General features: G+C 44.5%; 1 protein-coding gene across 21 annotated transcripts in view; it reads left to right on the forward strand.

Moving 5' to 3' along the window:
* DST (dystonin) overlaps positions 1-25316 on the forward strand; it is a 398894-nt gene that overhangs the window by 189635 nt on the left and 183943 nt on the right. For 18 of the 21 annotated variants that reach the window (XM_069974481.1, XM_069974486.1, XM_069974484.1 and 15 more), the window contains 10 exons: positions 10742-10854; positions 11338-11444; positions 13805-13924; positions 17463-17558; positions 19654-19781; positions 21893-21986; positions 22177-22331; positions 22444-22972; positions 23596-23724; positions 24430-24507. In XM_069974481.1, the coding sequence (XP_069830582.1) occupies positions 10742-10854; positions 11338-11444; positions 13805-13924; positions 17463-17558; positions 19654-19781; positions 21893-21986; positions 22177-22331; positions 22444-22972; positions 23596-23724; positions 24430-24507 (1549 nt within the window). Of the gene's footprint in view, positions 1-10741; positions 10855-11337; positions 11445-13804; positions 13925-17462; positions 17559-19653; positions 19782-21355; positions 21655-21892; positions 21987-22176; positions 22332-22443; positions 22973-23595; positions 23725-24429; positions 24508-25316 lie in introns of those variants that run through there. The other 3 variants (XM_069974502.1, XM_069974493.1, XM_069974500.1) reach the window with 3 other exon arrangements.

Here is a 25316-nt window from a genome sequence, read left to right on the forward strand (position 1 = left end):
TTCATTTACAGCTACATCTCTGGGCTATCTCCTCTGAAGTCAGCACTGACCTCACCGACCACTGAATACCGGCTTTCATACAGGTCCTGCTGTGTAATTCTTTGTTTTCTGCTCTCTGCTGGACTGATACTTTAAAGCTAGCCGATCACTTATACAGTGCTCTTACATTAGGAAGCAGGATGTCACAGTCCTGCACTAACAATGGAGCTCTCCAGGCATCTCTGGGCATACCTAGGTGCTTGTGGAATTGAAAGTACACGGTATAATGTACTTGTATGTGTACATGCAGTATTTTATCATTATAAGAAACAATATTAATATTTAAACTTTAATATGTTAATTATAAATGATAAAACCCGCAAACATATCATTTTATGTATAATCAATTTTTATTCAAATTTTCAAGTAAAAGCAGAAAAGTACAAATACAAAGAGGAGTCCATCACAACAGACATAGGACCCAAAAGTTTACAAAACACAGTAAACACAAATTCGCTGAAGATGGGAAATGGTGCGAGAGGAGCTCCCTTAGGAGCACGCAGTGTCCACATGTAGCGTTATACCTAGGAGGCAGGACCTAAGTCCAGCAAGCCCCCCAAGCTAACCGATAACTGAGTAATGAGGAACTGCAACGCGCTCAATGAGCATCTCGCCAAACATAGACATTTCAGCGGAAAACCTTGTCAGAAAAAGTGAGTAGAAAGAGGTACAGAAAGGAGTATAAAGATAGAAAGAGAAGAAGGGGGGCCAGGAAAGGGAAGGCAGGGATAAGGGGAGAGGAAGGGGGGGTGCTTGCCCTGACCAAGGTGACCATCTCCCCACAGGAGAGAGAGCGGTAGAGAATTAAGTGAGTAACTCAGGAGGTACCCCAGCAGTATGGAGTAGTGGAGCGCCAATGGCGAGGAATAACTGTCCGGCCTATAGCACCAGGGAGTATAGACAGAAGTGCCACCTGGGGCGTCCTAGGCGCCGTCTGCCCCGAAATCGCCCGGAAAGGCATCAAAAACAGCTGACCAGAACAGAGTCAGCTTGTCACACCCCCACCACATGTGGAGCATAGTGCCCCTCTCACTGCTACATCGCCAGCAAAGATCCGGCACTGACGGGAACATGGAATGGACTTTTGTGGGGACCCGGTACCATCGGGAAAGAACTTTATAATTCCGTTCCTGAGCGGAACATGCAGTGGACAGTTTATGCGTGAAGATGTGTGCCTTCTGCCTGTCTTCTGGGGAGATTGTGGCTGACAAATCTTTCTCCCACGCAGCCCAGAACCCAGGGGGATCGTCTCCCTCGTCCTCAGGAGGAGAGTTCAAAAGGAACAGGTATTCAAAGGAAGTAGGGGTAGATGAGATAGAGCTGCAGCCCCCATGAGGGCCAAGGTAAGAGCTAAGCTGAGAGTATTCGAGCCAGGAGAGGTTGGTGGAGCCTGCGCGCATCTGCAAGTCCCCAAGGGAGGGCAGAGGGTTGCCCTCTAGCACAACTCTGAAGCTAGGATTGTCCTGAGCCTTCCAGATCAAAAACGTGTCTTTCCTGCACGCCGAGGGGAAGTCAGGGTTAAAGAATAGCAGAGTGAGCGGGCTAAAGGGTCTAGACAGAGTGTTACTACGTACCAATCTACGCCATAAATTAAATGCCACTCTGGGCAAGGGAGAGTCTGCGGAGAATGGAGAGGCGACGGTAAGAGGGAGCCAAGGGACATTAGATAGAGGGTGTGGGAACTCTAGTTGTTCAAGCTTGACCCACTGCTTAGAAGCAGCATTGTACCGCCAATCCAGCAGGCGCTGGAGGACCGAGGCCCGATGGTAGAGGCAAAGATCGGGCAAACCCGCACCCCGTCCGACTTATGCTTAGATAAGGTGGAGTACTTGATCCTAGGGCGTGAACTATTCCAGATGAACTTAAGAAACGCTGTGCGCAATCAGCGAAAGAAAATGGGGGGGGGGCATGATGGGGGCAGTTTGGAATATGTATAGGAATCGGGGGAGGACATCCATTTTTATAACATTGATGCAGCCAAACCAGGACAGGGGTTTCTTATTATATGTCATGAGATCTTTTAGTGTGCGGTCTAGGAGGGGTTGATAGTTAAGAGAATACAGGCGGGAAAGGTCGGCAGGAACTTTTACTCCGAGGTATGTGAGATGGTCCCGATGCCATTTGAAAGGGAAGTTTTGCGCAATAGAGGAGGCAGTATTGGCAGGGAGGGAAATGTTCAGCACTTCGGAGTTTGTATAGTTTACCTTAAAATTAGACACCTTTCCAAAATGTTGAAACTCGGAAATAATAGACGGGAAGGAGACATAGGGTTGGGTAACATACAGGAGGAGGTCGTCCGCGTATAAGGCGGTTTTATACTGGGTCCCCTGCACCGAAAGTCCATGGATGTTAGGGTTGTCTCGTATGGCTGTCGCTAGGTGCTCCATTACCAGAACATACAGAAAAGGAGAAAGGGGGCACCCCTGTCGCGTGCCATTGGATATAGAAATAGAATCAGATAATGCCCCATTGACACGCACCCTCACCGTGGGACCCGCATATAGTGACAGGATTCTGCTAAGGAAGCGAGGGCCAACCCCAACTTGCCGCAAAGCGGCCTGGAGAAAACCCCAATGAACGCAATCAAAGGCCTTCTCTGCGTCCACCGAGAGAAGGCACAATGGTAAAGCATGAGATTTGGCCTTTGATATGAGAGCCAGAGTCTTGTTGGTGTTGTCCCTCGCCTCCCGTCCCTGTACAAATCCAACTTGGTCTGTGTGCGTGATCCCAGGCAAGAGTGGCGTCAAACGATTGGCGACAGTTTTGGAGAACAATTTAATATCGACATTAATAAGCGATATGGGTCTGTAATTGGAGACCTGGGTGTGATCCTTACCCGGTTTAGGTAATGCACTAATATGAGCCTCCAAGGACTGAGGCACGAGCCATCCGAGACAGAATTGAATACCCTCATCATAAAAGGAGCAAGAAGACTACTAAAGGTTTTGTAGAAGGAGGGGGTGAACCCTTCAGGGCCAGGGCATTTACCGGCAGGGGTGTTCTTAATGGCGAACCGTATTTCCTGTTCCGATATGTCCTCCTCTAACATCTCCACCTCTTCCGATTTTAGTGTGGGGAGGGCCGTGTCAGAAATATAGTCCTGAATGTCGGAGGAGGCCACGTCATTAGCTATGCTGGTGGGGGAAATGTTATAGAGTTGGGTGTAGTAAGCGTGAAAAGCACTGAGAATATCCGCAGGGTTCTGTGAATCCGTACCATCGGGTCGTTGTATACGTGGTATGTAGGCATGTCCCAGCCGGGGATGTATGAGACGAGCCAAGAGACGTCCACACTTATCGGAATGGTCATAAAGAAAGCGACGATACTGTAAACGTTGGTAAGTATATTTCTGGTCTAGGAGCGCCTTCAAGTCATCTTTCAGTTTGACCAATTCCGCGTAGGTGGTGGAGGAAAGTGTACGTTTATGTGTATTCTCTAGCGTGTGAATTCGTTGGAGGAGGGAGGTAATTTTAGAGGCCTTCTCGCGCTTCAGTCGTGTGCCATGTTTTATAAAAGTGCCGCGTAAGACGCATTTCATAGCCTCCCATTGTGTGGGAAGTGGAGTGGGATCAGAGGCATGTGTGTGGAGAAAAGAGGCAATGGTCTTTTCAATGTCAGCCACACAAGCCAGGTCCTTCAGGAGGTGTTCATTAAGCTTCCAGGACCAAGAGGGTTTAATGTGATTAGGGAGAGAAAGAGACAGGTAGACTGGGGCATGGTCAGAGAACAGGATGTCGCCTACAGAGGCGGATGGTTGCCAAGTCAGGGCATGCTGACTGATCAGGAAGTAGTCAATGCGACTATAAGATGTGTGAGAGGGGAAATAGTATGTATAGTCTCTACCTTGAGGATGCAGAGCACGCCAAACGTCCACCAACTGAAGTCCATGCAGATCGCGCTTAAGGGCGCGTAGCCGTCGTGGGGGGACAGCGCTCTTACCCGTAGATGTGTCCATAATCGGATCCAAAGGGAGATTGAAGTCTCCTCCAATGAGCAGAATCCCCTCTGTGAATTGAGAGAGAATGGTTAAAAAGGTGCGACATGCTACAGTCTGATTCTGGTTAGGAGAGTACCAGTTGGCAATCGTGTATGTCATGGAGCCTATCTTCAATTTTAGCATCAAAAATCTACCCTGTTCATCTATGCGGGAGTCAAGGACGGTACCCGGCAAAGATTTATGCAGGGCAACGGAGACCCCCCGAGCCCTAGCATCCGGGTTCGGGCTATGATACCATTGGGTATAGTATCTATCTCTAAGGGCTGGAACATGCTGACATTTAAAATGAGTTTCCTGTAGCAGCACTACATGCATTTTCTTCTTATGCATATGATACAGGATTTGTGACCTTTTCTGGGGCGTATTAAATCCCCGTACATTTAATGAACAAATATTCAAGGTCGACATCCTCGGTCAGGGCAAGAGGAGGGCGTAGGAAGGGAAAGGGAGGCGGTAGAAAGGGGGGTAGCTTAGAGGGGAAGGGAAGAGCAAAGTAGATAAAAAGCAGAAAAGAGGAAAAGGACAAGAATAGGTGGAAAAACCCCTAACAGGAAGAGGGTAAGCTCCATAAAGGGGGAGGGTAGAGTGGGACCAAACTACTCGTGCACCCTAAGGGTACGGATCCCGGTGAGAACAAGACTGACCAGACAGGAGTGCTCCCCCCGGCCCCCCCCCCAAAACCAATGTCTCAACATGAGAGAACGACCAACATAAAACATTCAACAATATTCCAGTCCCCACCCCCCCCAGGCTGCAGAATATGGTATACATTCTCCATGGCAAATGATAGGTATAGCATAGCAAAAACATGGTGGTGACGACGCATTCATCCAGGTGCCGTACCCCCCTACGTAGGTGTTTCATCCTGCACAGGCCATCCCGCGGAAGGGATATCCGTATATCTATGGGGTCGGCAAGTAGATGAAGGGGCGTCAACAAAAAGCAGATACAACATAATAGAAACATAGCCAAAACCAACTAAAACCAGCCAAGGATATAGCATGCGGGGAGGGGAGCAGACAGTCAGTGAAAAGCCCTAAGGCACATATGTAAGGCTCCTAAGCAGAGGGGGGACTTTGTCTCGGTGAAGAGGCAGGATCCCTCTGCTGCGTTGGACGGGTGTTCCTCCTGGTACCTCCCCGTCGTCTCCTCAAAGATCGCTGCAGCCGCGGCGGAGGAGTAATTAGAGGGCCAATGGGAAGTTCCGGCCAGTCTTGGAGAGTGACCTCCGGCAGGTCAAGGGCCTCCCGAAAACGGAACAAGTCTCTGGGGTGACTTAGTGATAAAACCCGTCCGTCTCTCCGCACCTGTAGGCGGAACGGGAATCCCCAAGAGTAGGCAATATTGCGGCTGCGAAGAACCTCCAGCAGGGGGCTGAATGCTCTACGTTTTTGCAAGGTTAGGCGGGAGAGATCAGGGAGTATTTGTATGTCTTGACCATCATACCAAATAGGACCAACATCTCTCAGTTTGAACAGAATAGCCTCTTTCTGTTGGTAACGGTGCACCCTACAAATGACATCCCTAGGGTTAGCCGGGTCTGAGGACCGTGGCCCCAGGGATCTATGAGCTCTCTCCAGTTCCAATCGTGTGTCCGGTGGGGCGCCTAGAACAAAGTTAAAGAGAGATTGCAAGGTAGAATCCAGGTCTCGTGTCTCAACCGACTCAGGTAAACCCCGAACCCTCAAATTATTCCGCAGCCCTCTGTTCTCCAGGTCATCTAGTGCATCAAAAAGGTATTGTAATTGATAAGAGTGCTCAGAGAGGAGGTGGTCATGGTCGGCGACTCTATTGGATAGTGTATAAGTCACGTTAACATTAGCGGTCACCTGTTGCTCAAGGTGCTGGACATCGGCCCGTAGAGTAGTGATATCAGCCCTGCAGGAAGTCTCAAGGCGGGTAACAAACGCCTCCATATCGTTCTTAGTTGGTATGGTGTGTAGATGAGCCCGGAGGTCCTTCAATTCTCTTAGGACATCTAGAAAAGATGACTCCAACTGGGGTGGGCAGGCCGGTCCAGCTACCTGTGTTACTGCCCGAGCGGGCGGGGTAGGTGGGATGAGGGGAGAAGCAGGTAAAGATGGACAACGGTCCCCCACAAGTATGTCCATCAACAGGACCTGGTCATCTCGGTCACCAAAGAGTTCCTGGCTGCACCCAGGAGGAGGTGTCACAACACTTTCTTCAGAAGATGCGGAGTGCAATATGGAGGGGGGATCGGAGGCCTGTGGCCGAAGGAGAGGTAATCCAGCCACTGTATGGGGTATGAGAGAGACAGTCTGCGCCTGTGGGGGTGCGGAGTCCCCTGCAGCTCCCCGTGGGGCAATATGAGGGGCCCAATTACTCTCCTCTGCGGTATGGGCAGCAGATGTCCCAGAGTCCTGGCTGCATAGCCATGCACCCTCACCCTCTGCAGCGTGCACCTGTGCCCTGACCACACTGGCATAGGTGGCAACGGTGACTGCTGGCTGAGCAGGCTGGAGGGGGGATAATCCTCATCATCCAAGGCCCAGCGCACATTCTCACCCTCAGCAGTCATCTGGTGGCCTAAGGGAGGGGGGAGAGACGCAATGGCCGCAGATTGTGCAGGGGAAGGGGCCGGGTCCCCAGAAGATTGTGCCGGCAAGATGGCGACCGCGCCACGTGGGGAGGAGGCCGATGGGGCTGTAGTGCCTACCGGAGCGGATGTCAGAGTCCGTGCTGCATCCATCCCACCAGCAGCTGATCCGGTGGTCCCGGCAGCGGACTGCGACCTCCTGACATCGGAGCGGGCTGCTGCGGCAGGAGCTGGCTGGCCGGTAGCGGAGGGTTGCGGCGCCATCACTGCGGGAGGCGGCTGCGTGCTCTGTGGAGGGAATAAGCTGGCGATGTCCTTGTTGGTCGGCACCGGAGCAGAGGAGGGATGCCTCCTGGTGTTCTGCTTCCCCCTCATGGTGTCAGGAGTCAGGTGGTCGTTCCGACGGCTGATTTAGGTGGGTTTGTGAGGAGACCGGGCAGGAGCGCTGAGTACAAGCGTCCTCACTCCTCCATAGCCAGGCCCCGCCCCCAAAAATATAATTTTATGTATCCTACACATTATTATATAATAGTTCCAAAGCAATTTTCTTATTTAGGCTATGTTCCCATAATGTAAAAAATAAGGGTAAATAACGGCCGTTGTTATTTATAATCATTAAAGGGGTATTCCACTCATATATAACTTTTGATAACATATCATACTGCCCATGGTGAGACTAAGAATTCCTTCCATACTTCTTGGTATCTATTCAGTCTCCTTCCTCCAGTTCTGAGCTGCTGCTTTCTGCTGAAGACGCAAAAATCTGTGTGTGAGCCTTTCTCTCTGTCTCCCCCTCCCTTCTGAGACAGCTGATGTAAACAAGTTCCTGACTGGCTGTATCTGCAACATTGTAGCTTTTTTTGTAATGCTGGGAGGGACATTCACAGTGGGGGTTGTTTTTAGCAACTTGACCTCAGAATAACCCTCCCAACATGACAAAGAAGCTACAGTGTTGCAGATACAGCCTGCCAGGGACTTTTTTACATCATCCGTCTCAGAAGGGAGGGGGGGGCAGGGGGAGACAAAGAGTTCACACACAGATTTTTATGTCTTCAGCAGAAAGAGAACTGGGGGAAGGAGGCTGAATAGATAATAACAAGTATTGAAGGAATTGTTAGTCTCACCATGGGCAGCAACATATTAAAATTTAGTTTTGATATAAAGTTTGAGTGGAATACCCCTTTATTTGTTTTGCAACAATGGCCGTTATTAAGTTATTTACCCTTATTTTTACTTTTGCTGGAACATATCTGTAATAACCTGTGTAAGGTGAGTAGTGAATGACCTGATAGCAAAAAAACACAGTAAGATTAGTTTTCTGCATTTATGTACAGATAATGTAATTGTATATAAATGCATTACTGACATATACAGTATGGGAGGCATTTATTAAGTCCGGCGTTTTTTACGCCGGACTTAAAAATGCCCCCGCAGCTCCGGCGGTACGGGGATTTATGTAGAGGCGGCCTGCCTGTACATAAATCCTGTGCGCGCCGGTGCGCACCGCCGAAAACCTACGCCAGCTGAGGACTGGAGTAGGTTTTCGGCGTACATTTGGGCGGAACGGGTGATAAATCGCGCGGACTCTGAGTCCGCGCCCTCCGTTCCGCCCACTTCCCGCCCCCTTTCCGCCCCCTGGCGTACTCGGCGGAAATTGCCGATTTGCGATTATTTTATTTGCAAATCGGCCATTTGCGTATAAAATAATACGCAAATCGGCACTTTCCGCCAAAAATCATCCGTCCGCCGGATGATACATGTGGCCCTATGTGTCTTGTCTCATTACGTATGTCGTTAAAGAATTTATAAACATCTTAGTGATAAGTTTAAGTAATGATTGCCAGAATGCCGAGAGGCATAAAGGAAAAAATGTATATTATTTGATTCCTTAAAGTGAATCTATCCCATAAATGTTTTTATGCCTTTTTTTTATCCGGAGGTGTTTTTAGCAGCATTTAAAGATATGCTTTACAGCAAGTCCCATGAACATAGGCACAATAGTTGGCCAAGACCCTGTTCACATGAATGGCAGAATTTTGAAGGCATGTTCTGTGACCTATAGAGGCCATTGCACAGGATGTAGGAGGGGAAAGCAAACATCAGCTATTGTAAAGATCCTGTATTATCTAAACACATGGGTCATCTCTCCCTGTACTTCTGTCTGTGATAACAAGGAGGGCGCTGCCGTACAGAACAGGGAGTCTCAGATTAGTTTTAGGGCCCCTTTATAAATTTTTACCTCAGGGCCAGGATACCCCTTTTACATAAAAACTTGATTCATATATTTTCTTATGATGCATTCCTTTGGTTTTACAGCATTTAGAGGGCCTCATGTTCCCCATTCCTGGTCTAAAAACATAATAGCTGCCACCTGTGGGGTATTACGACTGGTGCAATCATATGAATGCCCTAATAGATGGGGCGCCTACTGAGCTTTGTTATGTCTTGTGGTATAACATGGCCACTTTTCCCCCTCTCTTGTCTCCAGTTCAGGTGTTGTTTTCAATTAAAGGAGAAGTCCGGCCAAAATTAATTTTTGATATGTTGTTACTTATGAAAAGTTATACAAATTTCTAATGTACATTAATTATGGGAAATGCACATATAGGGCTATTTCCCTTAATTTAGTAGATCAGGAAGTGTTAGAAATATCTCTGAAGAAGTGACGTCACGACCCAGGGTGTAATTCCTATGGAGTGTCCAGCAGGGGGCGCTCTCTATATAGAAGTCTATGGGACTTTATTGTTTCTATGGGTTTCTATGTAATGTAATGTAGTGTACAGTGCTTTATTGAATGAATACATCTATGGAATACTTTGGGGAGCAAGTGTCCTTGCTCCCCAAAGTATTGCATAAATGTATTCATTCAATACATTCAATACACAGTAAGCCCGCCGATCCGCCGCATTTCCGCCGAATTTCCGCCGCAATCCCGCCGATCCGCCACACGCTGATCCGCCGCATTCCCGCCGATCCGGACCATATACATTGAACTACAGCTCCCATCATCTGCTTCTAGTATGAACAGGTGATGGGAGCTGTAGCTGGGTAATGGATATGACATGCCGCCGGGCGCAGGGGGGAGCCGCTCAGTACACAGGAGCGCTCCCCCCTCCTCCTCCTCCTTCCGGGATAACTTCCGCCTATACCAATGCTGACTCCCTGCCTGGCCGCCGCTCTCCGCTCTCCCCCCCATACATACCGGCTCCCGATGCATCCTGGTGTCCGCGCTGATGCCGGGAGCCGGTATATGTGAGCGGAGAGCGGCGGCCAGGCAGGGAGTCAGCATTGGTATAGGCGGAAGTTATCCCGGAAGGAGGAGGAGGAGGGGAGAGCTGCTGTGTACTGAGCGGCTCCCCCCTGCGCCCGGCGGCATGTCATATCCATTACCCAGCTACAGCTCCCATCACCTGTTCATACTAGAAGCAGATGATGGGAGCTGTAGTTCAATGTATATGGTCCGGATCGGCGGGAATGCGGCGGATCAGCGTGTGGCGGATCGGCGGGAATGCGGCGGATCAGCGTGTGGCGGATCGGCGGGAATGCGGCGGAAATTCGGCGGAAATGCGGCGGATCGGCGGGCTTACTGTGTATTGAATGTATTGAATGAATACATTTATGCAATACTTTGGGGAGCAAGGACACTTGCTCCCCAAAGTATTCCATAGATGTATTCATTCAATAAAGCACTGTACACTACATTACATTACATTACATAGAAACCCATAGAAACAATAAAGTCCCATAGACTTCTATATAGAGAGCGCCCCCTGCTGGACACTCCATAGGAATTACACCCTGGGTCGTGACGTCACTTCTTCAGAGATATTTCTAACACTTCCTGATCTACTAAATTAAGGGAAATAGCCCTATATGTGCATTTCCCATAATTAATGTACATTAGAAATTTGTATAACTTTTCATAAGTAACAACATATCAAAAATTAATTTTGGCCGGACTTCTCCTTTAAGCTCCATTTACTTCAATGGAATCGAGTTTGAAACCCCCCCCCAATCTGGAGACAAGAGAGGGGGAAAGTGGCCATGTTTTTGTAGCGCTGGATAACCCCTTTAAACTATATAAATGTTTATAAGATTGTTACCATTCATTACTTTTCTTATTTGGCTTTGTATTTTTTGTTTTGTAGGCCGGACCTGATTGACATGGATACTGTTGCTGTTCAAAGCAATGTTACAAACTTAGAAAATGCTTTTTATGTAGCTGAAAAACTGGGTGTCACCAGACTTCTGGATCCAGAAGGTAAAACATTATTCTTAAAGGAGATACCGGTGTTGGGCAGTTTTTTTTTTTAAAGTTGGGAAAGAGGTGGCTGAACATAACAACATGCACCGACCTTCCTAGCTCCAGCGCTGGGGTCTGTTGTCCTCTGCTCCAGTTCCTGGTCCCCTGGCAGCTTCTTGGTCTGAGCAGGGACTCGGGGTGTGACGTGTCAGGCCCGCTCAGCCAATCAAGGGACCCCACTATATCCGCTGACTGGCTCACACGTCACGACCCAGGTCCCCGCTCAGACCGGGAGGCAGACAGGGGACCGGGAATGAAGCGGAGGACATTGGATCCCAGCGCTGGAGCCGGGGTGGTGCATGTTATGTTCATCCACCTCCCCTCCGGCTCTTTAGAAAAAAAAGTGCCCGACGCCGGACTTCTCCTTTTATAATAGAGAACTACCTAAAACAGTTTATTGAAACACAGAACCACACTAATATAATCTCTTATTTTCTTTAGATGTAGATGTTTCTTCCCCAGATGAAAAGTCAGTCATCACATATGTCTCCTCAATGTATGATGCTTTTCCCAAGACACCAGAAGGAGGGGAAGGAATTAGTGCAAATGTAAGTAGGATGGATTTTTTTCTGACATGTTTTAGGCGATTTTTTATCACTGGGGGTAATATAACTCCAATATAACAAGCATGACACCTCTCTACAGTGATATATACCAAACATGTGCTGTGTTCTTATTTAACTAATGGTGAACATGCCCACAAAATAAACCTCTTTGGGTGACCCATAGGGTCACAGGCCGATATCGCTTTGTGTAATAAAAACAATGATCAGCTGAATAGCCAATCATCGGCTGATCGTTGGCTTTTGGGAAGTTTAAAAACCATCGTCTGCTGAGCGCGCATCTCTACATGTAATAGGTAGCATGATCCATGGCTGAGGATTCTGTGTATAAAATAGTAAAGTTATTACTTACCTGTCCAGGGTCCCCGGGTGTCCTGCAGCTTTGTCTGGGGTCACCGTAGCTGCAGCTCTCACTTCTAATCTGGTCTTTGAAGTGACAGGCCACTCAGCCAATCACTGGCCAAGCAAGACAGCACCGCGACCAGTGATTGGCTGAGTGGTCTGTCACTTTAAAGATGGCACCAGAAGTGAAAGCTGCAGCTGCGGAGACTGGGAATCCCACAGACAAGGCCTTAGGACACCAGGGAACATGATCAGGTAGTATATATCTCTATTATTTAACCCCAGGGCAAGGGCTGCACGGTCATTGTATGTGTGTGTATATATATATATATATATATATATATATATATATATGTATATATATATATATATATATATATATATATATATATATATATACACACACAGACATAGATACTTATCCCTTGCTGCACGGACATCGATAAAGATATATATACAGCCCTTGCTGCACGATAATCGAGCTGCGTAATAGGCTACATAAGCCAGCGCCAATCTAGCAGTAATACGGCCCTAAGGCGATGTTCTTCCTCCACTTATCTAGTCCCTAGATAGTCAGTATAAACAGTATACACTTAGAAGTAGACTAAACATAGTCACTATTAGACTTTATTCCAAAGTTGATTCCACTTCCACAAGGCAGCCCGGCACTCACATCTTGCTTTAACGTGGTTATAGTTTATTACTAGAGGTGAGCGAACCTGGAGCATGCTCGAGTCGATCCGAACCCGAACTTTCGGCATTTGATTAGCGGTGGCTGCTGAAGTTGGATAAAGCCCTAAGGCTATGTGGAAAACATGGATATAGTCATTGGCTGTATCCATGTTTTCCAGATTTATCCAAGTTCAGCAGCCACCACTAATCAAATGACTCGAACCCGAACCCGGTTCGCTCATCTCTATTTATTACATAATCCAAGTATACTACATTAGGTAGACAGGATACATTTCAGCCCAGCCATAGCCTTTGTCATCTGTCCGATATATGATGTAATTTATAAGAAGCATAGTCGCCCAATGTTCTATACTTGGAATATGTAATAAAGAGACGTGAGTGCCAGCCTTCCTACTGTTAGACTTTAGTCCATAAAAGTAGAATTCTGGCAGGGGGAAATTTAGTTGTTAGAGTATGCACTTACCTCTCTGGATTCTCAAAATGCCCGGACTTCTTTAAAATTATTGGATTCAATCAGGTTTATGATGGCATAGCCGTCTGACATATATCACCCATGTACTGTAATGTTACATTTCAGCATAGACTTATAGAACTTCTAAAACCCTAGGGAAACCTCATGTAAAAAATGGCACACTATAAAAATGCAAGTAAAACACAACAACAAAAAAAAACTACTTAAAACAAGTTGCATTTTACATTTGCATTAAAAAGCAATAAAAAAAGTGCCAGTGAAGGAGCCCATAATTGTCTGATCCCTCGCGACAGCTGATCCTTCGACCCGTCACCCCAGACGTGTAGGCTCAGCTTGTGCCTGATGCAGTGTTAGGCTATGTTCACACAACGTCTTTTCAGCTCCGTTTGAAATGACGGCCGTTATTTTGAGGCTGAAATAACCGACGCTATTTAGCTACCTAGCCTTCCCTTAGTGCAATAACGGCTGCTGGTACATTATTCTAGTTGGGGTTACTAATTGGTCTTTGGATTCGGCTTAATTGAAAAGTCCATTAAATTTAATAGTAAAAATGGAGACAGAACGGTGGAAAAAGAAAAACTGTGTGTGAACAACTAATAAAGTAATAACTAATATAATAATGTTCATTATTTTGCCGTCCGCGGTAAAAACGTCCGTTATTCAATGCTTTGTGTGCATTGGACGTCCGTCTTCCCATAGACTTCAATGCATTGCCATTGCAGTCAATTAAATCGTGGCAAAAATGGAAGTTGTTTTAAATATCAAAATTGGCTGCCTTTTATCTATTTTCGACGTTGTGTGAACATAGCCTGTCTTATACTTGTATTCTCTTGTTTAGGATGTGGAAGTAAAGTGGATAGAATATCAAAATATGGTGAATTACCTCATCCAATGGATTAGGCACCATGTAGCATTAATGTCGGACAGAAATTTTCCAAACACTGTTGCAGAACTAAAGGTAAGACCTGAATTGTTTTATCAATATCATATTATTTTTAGCCTGACACAAGTAAAGAAAAACACTAAGAGAATTACAAAAATGATGAATTCCTACTATGTATATATCCTATATAAATTTATTAGATTAATGAATTGTACAAACCCATTTGTTGACTTACATTTATCTACTAGCTGTCACTATGAGATGTGCATGGGAACATAGTGGAGGCTAATTCAAACCTCAAATTTTTAAGTGTTTTTATTTTCTTAAATGGGTACTCCAGCGAAAACCTTTTTCTTTCAAAACAACTGGTTTCAGAAAGTTATATAGATTTGTAATTAACTTCTATTTAAAAATCTCAAGTCTTCCCATACTTATCAGCTGCTATATGTTCTGCAGGAAATGTTGTTTTCTTTCCAGTCTGACTCAGTGCTCTCTGCTGCCCCCTGTGTCCATGTCAGGAACTGTCCACAGCAGCAGCAAATCCCCATAGAATACTTCTCCTGCTCTGGACAGTTCCTGACATGGACAGAGGTGGCAGCAGAGAGCACTGTGTCAGACTAAAAAGAAATGTAAAAACACCTCCAACACCACAAAACACGGTTCCAAGGGGCGCAGGTCCAGAAAGAATAAAATGATAATAAAATACTTTGCTTTATTGAGACCCAACGTGTTTCGGAGCCGTACCGGTTCCTTTTTCAAGAGTCATAATGTTCTTCTGTGTGCAGCTCAGCAAACACTTTTCCTTGTGTAGCAGCGACAGCAGGTGGGTGTCGCTGCTACACAAGGAAAAGTGTTTGTCTGCTGAGCTGCACACAGAAGAACATTATGACTCTTGAAAAAGGAACCGGTACGGCTCCGAAACACGTTGGGTCTCAATAAAGCAAAGTATTTTATTATCATTTTATTCTTTCTGGACCTGCGCCCCTTGGAACCGTGTTTTGTGGTGTTGGAGGTGTTTTTACATTTATTATTCCGTTGGGATAGCGGGAGTGGCTGCGGTCCTCAAACACATGCGTTAATGAGTGTTGTGCCTCGACTACAGCACAACCCCACCAGGTGAGAGTTTTTTGGACACACTAAATTCTCCCTGTTATATCACTGATCCACGCTATGGAGCGCTGTCCTTTTGCATTTCGTTTAGACTAAAAAGAAAGCATTTCCTGCAGGGCATACAGCAGCTGTTTTTTTTTTAAGTAAAAAGAAATTAGAAATTTGTATAATTTTCTGGCACCAATGCATTTTAAACCAATTCTTTTTCTCCATAGTATGTCTTTAACCCCTTCCTTCCGCAGGACGTACCAGCAAGTCCTGGGGGTGGGGGGTGGGAGGGTTCACAGAGGGTCCGCGCCGCGACCCCACACTGAACTGCCACAATCTCAGCTGCTTTCTGCAGCTAATTAGGACAGTTAAATGTAGCTGTCAAACATGACAGCTTCATTTAACTGTCCTGCAGTGCCCCCCTCCCTGGTGTCTAGTGGTGGTTCTCGCCGGGGGGGGGGGGGGGAGATCTGTTACACTGCCTGGGCCGGGGCTTAGATTGGAATGACGCTGATCCTTGCTCAGCAATCCATGTAGCTGGTCTGCAGCAGACCAGTATAACAGAGCACTGATCTGTTGGATCAGTGCTCTAATATATACACAGCATTGATCTCAACGGGAGATCGGTGCTGTGTCTATAGAAGTCCCCCAGGGGGATCAGTGCTGTGTCTATAGAAGTCCCCCAGGGGGATTAGTGCTGTGTATATAGAAGTCCCCCAGGGGGATCAGTGCTGTGTATATAGAAGTCCCCCAGGGGGATCAGTGCTGTGTATATAGAAGTCCCCCAGGGGGATCAGTGCTGTGTATATAGAAGTCCCCCAGGGGGATCAGTGCTGTGTATATAGAAATCCCCCAGGGGGATCAGTGCTGTGTATATAGAAGTACCCCATGGGGATCAGTGCTGTGTACATAGAAGTCCCCCGGGGGATCAGTGCTGTGTATATAGGGGTCCCCCAGGGTGTTTTTAATAACTCTAAGTGAAAAAAATGTTTTTATCAATAAATAACCCCCTCCCCTAATAAAAGTCAGTCACCCCCCTTTTCCCATTTTATAAATAAAAGTAAATAAATAAATAAACATATTTGGTATTGCCGCGTGCATAATTACCCAAACTATTAAATTATCACATTACTGATCCCGCACGGTAAACGGCGTAAGCACAAAAAATTTCCAAAGTGCAAAATTGCACATTTTTGGTCATATCAAATTCAGAAAAATTGTGATAAAAATCGATCAAAAAGTCTCATATACGCAAACAAGGTACCAAAAGAAAGTACAGATCATGGCGCGAAAAATGACACCCCACATAGCCCCATAGACCAAAGCATAAAAGCGCTATAAGCCTGGGAATAGAGCAATTTTAAAGGGGTAGTGCGGCGCAAAAATATTATTCACAGAATAACACACATTACAAAGTTATACAACTTTGGGCTATGTTCACACGGCGTACGATTCTGTCCGCAGTTCTTACGCCACCGTACATGTGCGGCTGAAACTACGGGCGTGGGAAAAATCGAGATTCGGCCGGATGCGTACGCACCGCGAACATACGCCTGTAGTACAGTTATGCTTCCCTAGCTTGTTTCGAAGCGATCTGAGGCAGGTCATTTACTTGGAAATCTTCGCCCAGCCCAATAAAACACACAGAACCTTTTTTGATCGGAAAATCAAGTTCAATTTGACTGAAATAAGTACTTCGTACGGGACCGCATGGAAATCCACGGCCGTGAGTTCGAACATTTCCGTCCTCAAACAATGGTCTTGTTCATTTTTCACGGCGGCGTATACGATCCGGTCGTAAGTTCATACGCAGTGGGAACTGTGCGGCCGTATATTGTATACTTTCAAGCGAACGCATCAACCCCAAAACTACGTGCGTATATTCGCGGTTCGTACTACGCGTGGAAATATATACGTAGTGAGAACCTAGCCTTGTAATGTATGTTATGTCTGTGAATCGCCCCCTTCCCCGTGTCCCACCACCCCCGCCTGTGTACCCGGAAGTGTGTGGAGAGCTGCTGAGCATAACTGTGGCTGAGCGTCGCGGCTGAGCACAGTTATGACGCGGCGGAGGGGAGACGGCGGCAGCAATTTGGCCGTCCGTCCGAAGATGACGTTTGGCACAAGATGGCGGACAGGATCGACACGGATCAGGTAATGTGTAATGCACCACACACTTCCGGGTTCACGGGCGGGGGTGGTGGGACACGGGGAAGGGGGCGATTCACAGACATAACATACATTACAAAGTTGTATAACTTTGTAATGTGTGTTATTCTGTGAATAATTTTTTAGCGCCGCACTACCCCTTTAAGGAACGTTTAGGTGTTTTAAAAGGTTTAAATTTTTTAAAAAACATTAAATAAAATAAAAGTTGCACAAGTCACATATCGTTGTAATCGACTTGAGGAACATAGATAACAAGTCAGTTTTACCTTAGGGTGCATGGCAAAAAAACACAAAACCACCCCAAATAAAAAAAGATTTTCATTGTTTATTTCTTCTATCTTTACAGGCACTTTATAACCAATACTTACAGTTCAAAGAGAAAGACATCCCACCAAAGGAAACAGAGAAGGAGAGGATTAAGCACCTGTACTCATTGCTGGAAGTAAGTTTGGTATATGTGTTGTTATTGTATTAAAGGGGTCGGCCACTTTCTTATTACTATTTGTGGTTAAAGTGGGAGGGGAAAAATAGGAGGGGGTAAAGGAAAAGGATAGGGGAAGAGTAGGTGCCGTACCTGCGGCTCTATTCATTACACAGAAGCCGGGGGCCGAAATGGAGATAAGCGGGGAGAATAAAGGTCGGACCTCTGCGATCTTCTATTTCTATTAGGGGAAAAGTTCATTTTTGCTGGAATACCTCTTTAATATTAAATCTAAAAGTTATTAAATGGGTTATCCGGTTAAGTTAAATAAATATTCCGTAATCCCCCCTCCTGGAGACTAACAATGTGTTTAATACTAGTTATTACCTTATCAGTCTCCTTCCCCAAGATCTGACTGTGCTCCCTTCTGCTCCGGACACTGAAAAATGTTTTCTCCATCCCACCGTTAAACTTCCTCCTTTTCTTTCCCTTTGGGGATGCTCCAGTGACGTGGATCCCTGGCTAGCTGTTTCTGCACTCTGTGATGCAAACCATTTCCCTCAGTGGTCAAGTTGCTGGCGACCTTACTATGAATAACCCTCCTGGCAGGCTTGCAGAGATAGCCTGTCAGGAAAGCTGGTCACTTAAGCTGCCCTTAAGAGAGAGGGGAAGAGAGAGTTCAGCAGCGGGATGGAGAGGACTGTTTTTAGACAGTTTTCTGTGTCTGAAGCAGAAGGGAGCACAGTCAGGCAGGAGACTGATAAAGTAGTAACAACTAGCGAACAGATTGCTTGTCTCCAGAAGGGGGGATCATTAAACATTTTACTTAACCAGATAAACCCCTTTAAACTAACAAGTGTGTTGTAATTCTGCACCATTTTGTCTCTTCACCGATGCTGCATTACTGGCACTGCCCTACATGGGTGTCCCTGCATCCCTGCTCTGCCCATCTATTGGAAGTACGGCCTAAAGGAGCATGTGATGCGCTGCGTCATCAGACCATCCAGCTCGCAGTGCACACACTCCATCCCATCATCCCCAGTATAGACGTCAGCCAGCGACTGCACAGTAAAGTTCTTTCCAGCTGCGTCAGTCTTCTTTGCTGCGCCAGTCTTCAAGTATCGGACACTTAGGGCCCTATTACACGGGACGATTATTGTGCAAATTATCGTTATATAGTTAGAATTTAAGCGATAATCGATTTGTGTAAATGCAAGCGACGATCAAATGACCAAGGAGAAATCTTTAATTGCTCAATGTAATTTGACATTCGGTCACTAATCGTTCAGTGTAATTGCACATCGTTCCTTCTTTTGCTGGGATCAGATGGAGTAAACGATCGTAGTAACGATCATAACTAACAACTATCGTTCTGTGTAATATGGCCAACCATTTTAGGTTAACAATAAAAAATCTTGTATATCATTATTCGTTAAAATTTGTTTCGTCTCAACCTAGAGGCCCTATTACACAGAGCGGTTAACTTTTAATAATTCGCTATAATGACAAAAAATTACGGATTTTTTGCCCGTGTAATAACACTCAATGATCAATCAATGAAAGCAAAATTGCTAATCGTTGTCTTTCAACGTGTCAAAAAATTATCGTTGCTAGTTTGCTCAACAGTTGCAAATCTTTACGTCTAATAAATCGTATGCAGATAAAACCTGCTGTGTGGGTTGTCTTGAGAAACGATTAACTTCCGTAAAAATGATCAGTTTTAACAGCAATCGGTGAATGTAATAATATCAGAATCGTTCGCTACTAAATCACTAGTTAGCACTTGCGATCGAGCATCATAGGAAATTTTTACACGATAATGGGGACATGTAATAGGACCCTAGGCAGAAGTTTGTGGGAGGGGCTTATTTAGATGCTGGTGGCACTTCTCATGGAGGGGCATATCAGGGGAGCAGGGACTCACAGGGAAGCACAGAGACAATAAAGCAGCATTGGTGAAGACACAAAATGGCACAGAATTACTGGAGGCAACACATTTGTAAGTTTAATAACTTTTAGATTTAGGATTAACCTCAAATAGTTAGAAAAGTTGCCAAATCCTTTAACTTTGGGGATTAGTGAAGCACTTGGCATGAAGAATTGTTTTCATTTTCAGGCTTGGATTGAATTTGGACGCATCAAGCTTTCTCAGGGATACCATCCAAATGACATAGAAAAAGAATGGGGAAAGCTTATCATCGCCATGTTTGAAAGGGAGAAAGCAATAAGGCCTGAAATTGAAAGGTATGCGTAATTTACTTCATTGTTTGCTTAAAGGGTTTGTCCGGGCTCGACACCTTTTAGATGCTCAGGGAAGGAGTAAATAAAAGAGGAACCGACTTGCTTTCTTCTGCGCCAGGTAATTTATTATCTGAAATTTCGGGTCATTCTTGGGTTAGAAGTCCAGTGAGTGGTCTTACTTCGTTAGGGCCTGTTCACACTATGGAAAACAGGCGGAAATTCCTAGCAGAACCCCCGCCCGTGGACTCCGCTTGGAATCCCACCTGGTATTTGTTTCACTGTTTTCCATAGTGTGAATGGGCCCTTATTCACAGCCTGGGCGGTTCTACTCAGTGATTGACAGCTATCCCTGTAAACATTCTTATACAGGGATAGCTGTCAATCACTGAGTAGAACCACCCACTTGACTAATGAGCTCAAGTGCAGCAAGTTCCAAGTTAAAGTGAAATTTTTATAACAATTCTATATATCAATCTTCTCAGCTTATCCTGCTCTTTTACATTTGACCGGCAGATCAGACTGCATGTACAATATACAATTTAAGAAGCTGTGTTTTAAGGGGGGAACAAGATTACAATTTTTTTAAAAGGGATTATCAGACATAAAAATTTTTTTTATATAATGTTGCCGTGCTTTAGAAAATAATAAACAGTCAATGTTTACCTTTTCACACTCTCCCCGTGTCCTGTTGTGGCATTTTCAGTGTCCGCCGTCACTTCTGAGACAAACTCATCTCGGGAGTGACAGCCCGCTCATCCAATCACTGGCCCTGTCCTTTCTCAGTCAGTGATTGGCTGAACAGACTTTCACTCCCAAGACGAGTTTGTCTCATAAGTGGCAGTGGCTGCAGTCAGCATGGGACACCGCAGACTCCCCCACACGACACAGGGGGAATGCGGAGAGGTAAGCACTTTCTCCAGCAGGGCAACATTTTATAAAAAATTTCCTAACACTGGATAACCCCTTATTAAATTTAATTTCCAAACCAGTATGATTTACTAATCCTTACTTGAAGGATGGGCTATATAATGATATATCATGATAAATGTTAGTAAAACTCACTCTGTCCATACAGCATTTGTGTATGATCTCGCAGCTTGGGGGGAGTTTGTACATGCTTTTATCCTTGTTTTTCAACCACAATGCCCTTTTTTACTACAAGGAGCATCCTACATGGATGTGAATTTCTCAGTAAAAAGCATGAAGTGATGAATGATTTTTCCTTCATAGCTTGCAACCTCTTACGCTGTCTGGCATGCTGCAACAATTACTTTGCCAAATTGTGCGCTCGTTTTGCATGTTAATTGTTTCCTAGTCATGGCTCTGGGATGTAAACATTGCTGGTGTATCAACACGGAGACCCGGGGACTGTCTGATTATAAATAATTGAAATATTTGGCATATCCATTTCCCACAGACGCCCAAATGAAGCCGATAAGCCCCGACTTGCTCTGTGTTAAAGCTAGGGAGGAAAGGCAAACTCGAACTGGTATATGTGGCTGCAGGCAAAATCCTTTGAAGAGCAATGTGAACATTATTTGCTGGGTTTTGAATCTACATGTTAGAGCCTATTTAAGAAAGGACGCTAGTGGTACTCTTAGCCAGTAGGGATATATTTTAGTTCCTGGAAGCTGTACATTCTGGAGGTTTTTTTACTCTTTATCTTTTATCATACTGTCAGTTTGGAAGGGTGACTGGGGGTCAGTAGTATAAAAATGAACAGCACCTGTTATGGCTACTACAGTAGTGACTCGGTACTCACGGGGAGCAATCGCACTAGTGTTGGCTCCAATGAGAACTTACTGTCAGTTCACTGTGGTCCTACTATGATTAATTCATATATAAGCTTTGGTGGAGAACAATCGGGCGGTGCAAGGTAAGGTACAATTAATACATTTATGAAACCTGATACTATATATGTGTGTAAATAAATATATATATATATATATATATATATATACACACATATATATATATATATATATATATATATATATATATATATATATATTTTATTTTTTTTAAACTGTATTGCTTAAATACCCATATACACGTACAAAATTAGACTTTCTTCCTTTTGATGTTTGCATTGTGTATTATTTGCTTTCTTATAGACAAGAGATGCTGCAGCAAATTGGAAACCGAGTGCAGAGAGATAGCCTGGGATGTGAAGATAAGCTTATACTAGCTCGGAGTGCTCTCCAAGCTGTAAGTGTTCCAAATATGTTTCAGCTGAATATCTTTATTGTCTTTTTAGTATATTTTTAATGTTTTTTTTTTTTTTTTTTTTTACACATTTTCGTACGATTATTGCTCATTTTATACTCACGACAAGTCAAAAAATTTGGTTAGCGTTACCTAAAATAAAGTCGAATAATCTGTTTCTTTCCTGCTGTAGGACACTAAACGGATGGAAGCTGGAATCCAGTTTCAAAATGAATCTGAGATTGCAGGTTACCTGATCGAATGCGAAAATCTACTTAGACAGCAGCTGGTGGATGTCCAGGCACTCGTGGATGGAAAGTACTATCAGGCGGACCAGTTAGTGCAGAGGTAATACTGCTTATACTTACAGTCATGATAGATACAGTTCATTATATCGTCATATTATGTGTCATGTAAAAGACATTTTTTCACCCTAGTGACTTTTGATGTCTCTGTGCAGGGTTGCCTCATTACGGGATGAATTATTCACGCTGAGGAATGAATACTCCTCGCTGTACAGCAAAGGACGGATGATGGCGTCTGATCAGACACAACTTATGATATCAGGAATATCACAAAGCTTAAACTCAGGATTTTCACAAAGCTTGAACCCTGTAATGAACTCTACAATGTCGCACAGTATGGCGCCAATGTCACCAGCCACCCTGGGTCCAAGTATATCGGGCAGCATGTCTCCTGGTCTCCCACCTAATTTTGCTCCTGCTCTGCCACCCAGCCTTACAAACAGTGTGTCTCATGGCTTTAATTCACATATGACTCCTATGACTCCATCATTTGCACCAAACTTTAATCCAGGTTTAATTCAGAACTATGCAACCGGGATGAACTCCAACGCATTACAGTCACTCAAGCTCATGCAGGTCAAGAAACCTTTGATGAAATCATCTTTTGCTGATCAAAATTTGCCCGAAGAAGAAGTGAATATTAAATTTGTTCAAGACCTCTCCTCCTGGGTAGATGAAATGCAGGTAAAGTTCTGGGACTCCATCCGTGGATTGTGGAATATACTTTGCGCCAACCTCCCCTATTGTCAGTTTAGTATATCCAATCAACAGCATTTTACCTTTGCGATTTCTTGTATTATTTCGCTCTAATTACGGCAGAAATTTATAAAAATTGATGCACCAAGATCATGTTTTTTTATATATTGCTATATAAGATGGTGGTTGGAAAAAAGTTTCATCATGAGGATGGTTGTTGTAATGGCTAAAGGAGTTTTCTCAAAACGACAACCTACCCTGTGCCGGTTTGGTTGGGTCCAACCATCTGGATCTCCTCCGTTTACATCAATAGGGGTTCTGAGTGCCCCTGTTCGAATGGAGCAGCGGTTGAGTCATGTTCATTGAAATTCTATGGGATTGTCTAGGATAACGGTACTTCGAAAGTCCTATAGAGTTTGAGTAGCATGGCAGTGCTCAAACATGACTGATCCTCCATTCATACAGGGGCAATCTACCCAATTCTTGCCATTATGTGGGTCCTAGCCCTCAGACCCCCACGACCTACTAATCCCCCAATGACCAGCCAATAACATTTTAACATATGAAGGTGCCTTCACGCCTGTAATATCAAACCTCTGTTCCCCCGACAGCTACAACTGGACCGAGCAGACTGGGGTTCAGAGTTGTCCAGCATTGAACTCCATTTGGAGAATCACAAAAATTTCCACGCGGTTGTTGAAGAATTTGAAACCAGTCTTAAAGAGGCAAAAATGAGTGAGGTATTGGTATAATTATGTCTGAACTTTCCAAGTACTCACTAGCAGTGATATGTATATATATCCATTTGTGTGTGTATATATATATATATATATATATATATATATATATATATATATATGTATAATAGATAGATACAGTATGTAGTCATATGTATATATACATATAAATATATATATTAAAAATAATTATATATATATATATATATATATATATATATATATATATATATAAATTGTTTACCAAGAAATAGTTCTCCTGTGTATTCTTGCTCTGTCAGATCATTCCATGTCAGAAGGAATATAAATTTAATCTGGCCCTCCCTGCAGCCGGTGCTCTGCCTGTGCTTGCTTGGAGTTCCCAGGTCTAACACTAGCACATTGTGTAATATAATTACACTGTACGCATATTATGCCTCTGGTTAGAAATCTGCACATAGTTGTATATATTACTTTTTATGTTACCTGAAACTGGTTATAGCTCCGCTGTTCTCAGAACAGATCTGGTGATGTTATGTTATGTAACTGCGCATGAGAATGATTATATGATACGTGTAGAACTGTGCGTCTGGTCCGGTGAAATGATATATTTGGACATATACAATTTTAGTAAATATATAGTTCTCCCAGTGTAGGAGGCATGGTATAATGTATGCAGTTTTTGTTTGGTCATGTACATGGTTGAACACTGTTATTATTCTCATGCAGATGCAGATGACAGGTCCTTTAAAAGGTTCCTATAATGATCTTCTTAGCAAAGCAGAGGGCTCCTATTTAAAGTTACTGGTAAGACATTTGTTATATTCATGTTCTCAGTCACAGTAAACATTTAATTATGGGTAAAGCTTATGACAGGGGTAGGGAACCTTGGCTCTTCAGCTGTTGCAAAACTACAACTCCCATCATGCATGGACAACCAAAGCTTTAGCTTTTGCTGTCCATGCATGATGGGAGTTGTAGTTTTGCAACAGCTGGAGAGCCAAGGTTCCCTACCGCAGTCTTATGGACAGTCTTGTAGGTCAGCACTGGTGACATGCATCACTGTATATACCTCACTGTGTTCTGTTCATAGTTTTGTAGTTCAATGTGTACAGGACACAGAGAGGAGATCTTTATTTTTTTCTTGCTGTCATGAGCGGTATTTTCTGAGATTAGTATGCTGTCAGCAAGTAATGAGTATAACCTTTATGATCATAGTCAGAATATTGCACAATGCTTTTTGCTTTAGATTTTGGGCACAGATTTTTTTGTTGAGTTTGGTGTTCTAAAAAAATATTTGGGAAAAAAGTCTTTTAAGTACAGTTAAATAGATATCTGTCTTAAAGGGAATCTGTCACTAGGTATATGGTGCCTTACATTAAAGCAGCATAAACTAGTGACAGAAATGCTGAACAGATAGGTGTATTACTGACATCATTCTGTTCAGCTGTTCTCCTAATATGCAGGAGAATAGGATTCTTGCCTCACCACTCCCCCCGCCCTCCAGCTACTGACAGTTGGCTGCCTATACAGAGCATGGATTGATAACTGGCAATCAGCAGCTGGTGGATCAGCTTTTCTGCTGAATATCCAGGGCTATAGGGCTGCCAAACATT

This window comes from Dendropsophus ebraccatus, chromosome 6, assembly GCF_027789765.1.
Source record: "Dendropsophus ebraccatus isolate aDenEbr1 chromosome 6, aDenEbr1.pat, whole genome shotgun sequence".
Taxonomy (NCBI): domain Eukaryota; kingdom Metazoa; phylum Chordata; class Amphibia; order Anura; family Hylidae; genus Dendropsophus; species Dendropsophus ebraccatus.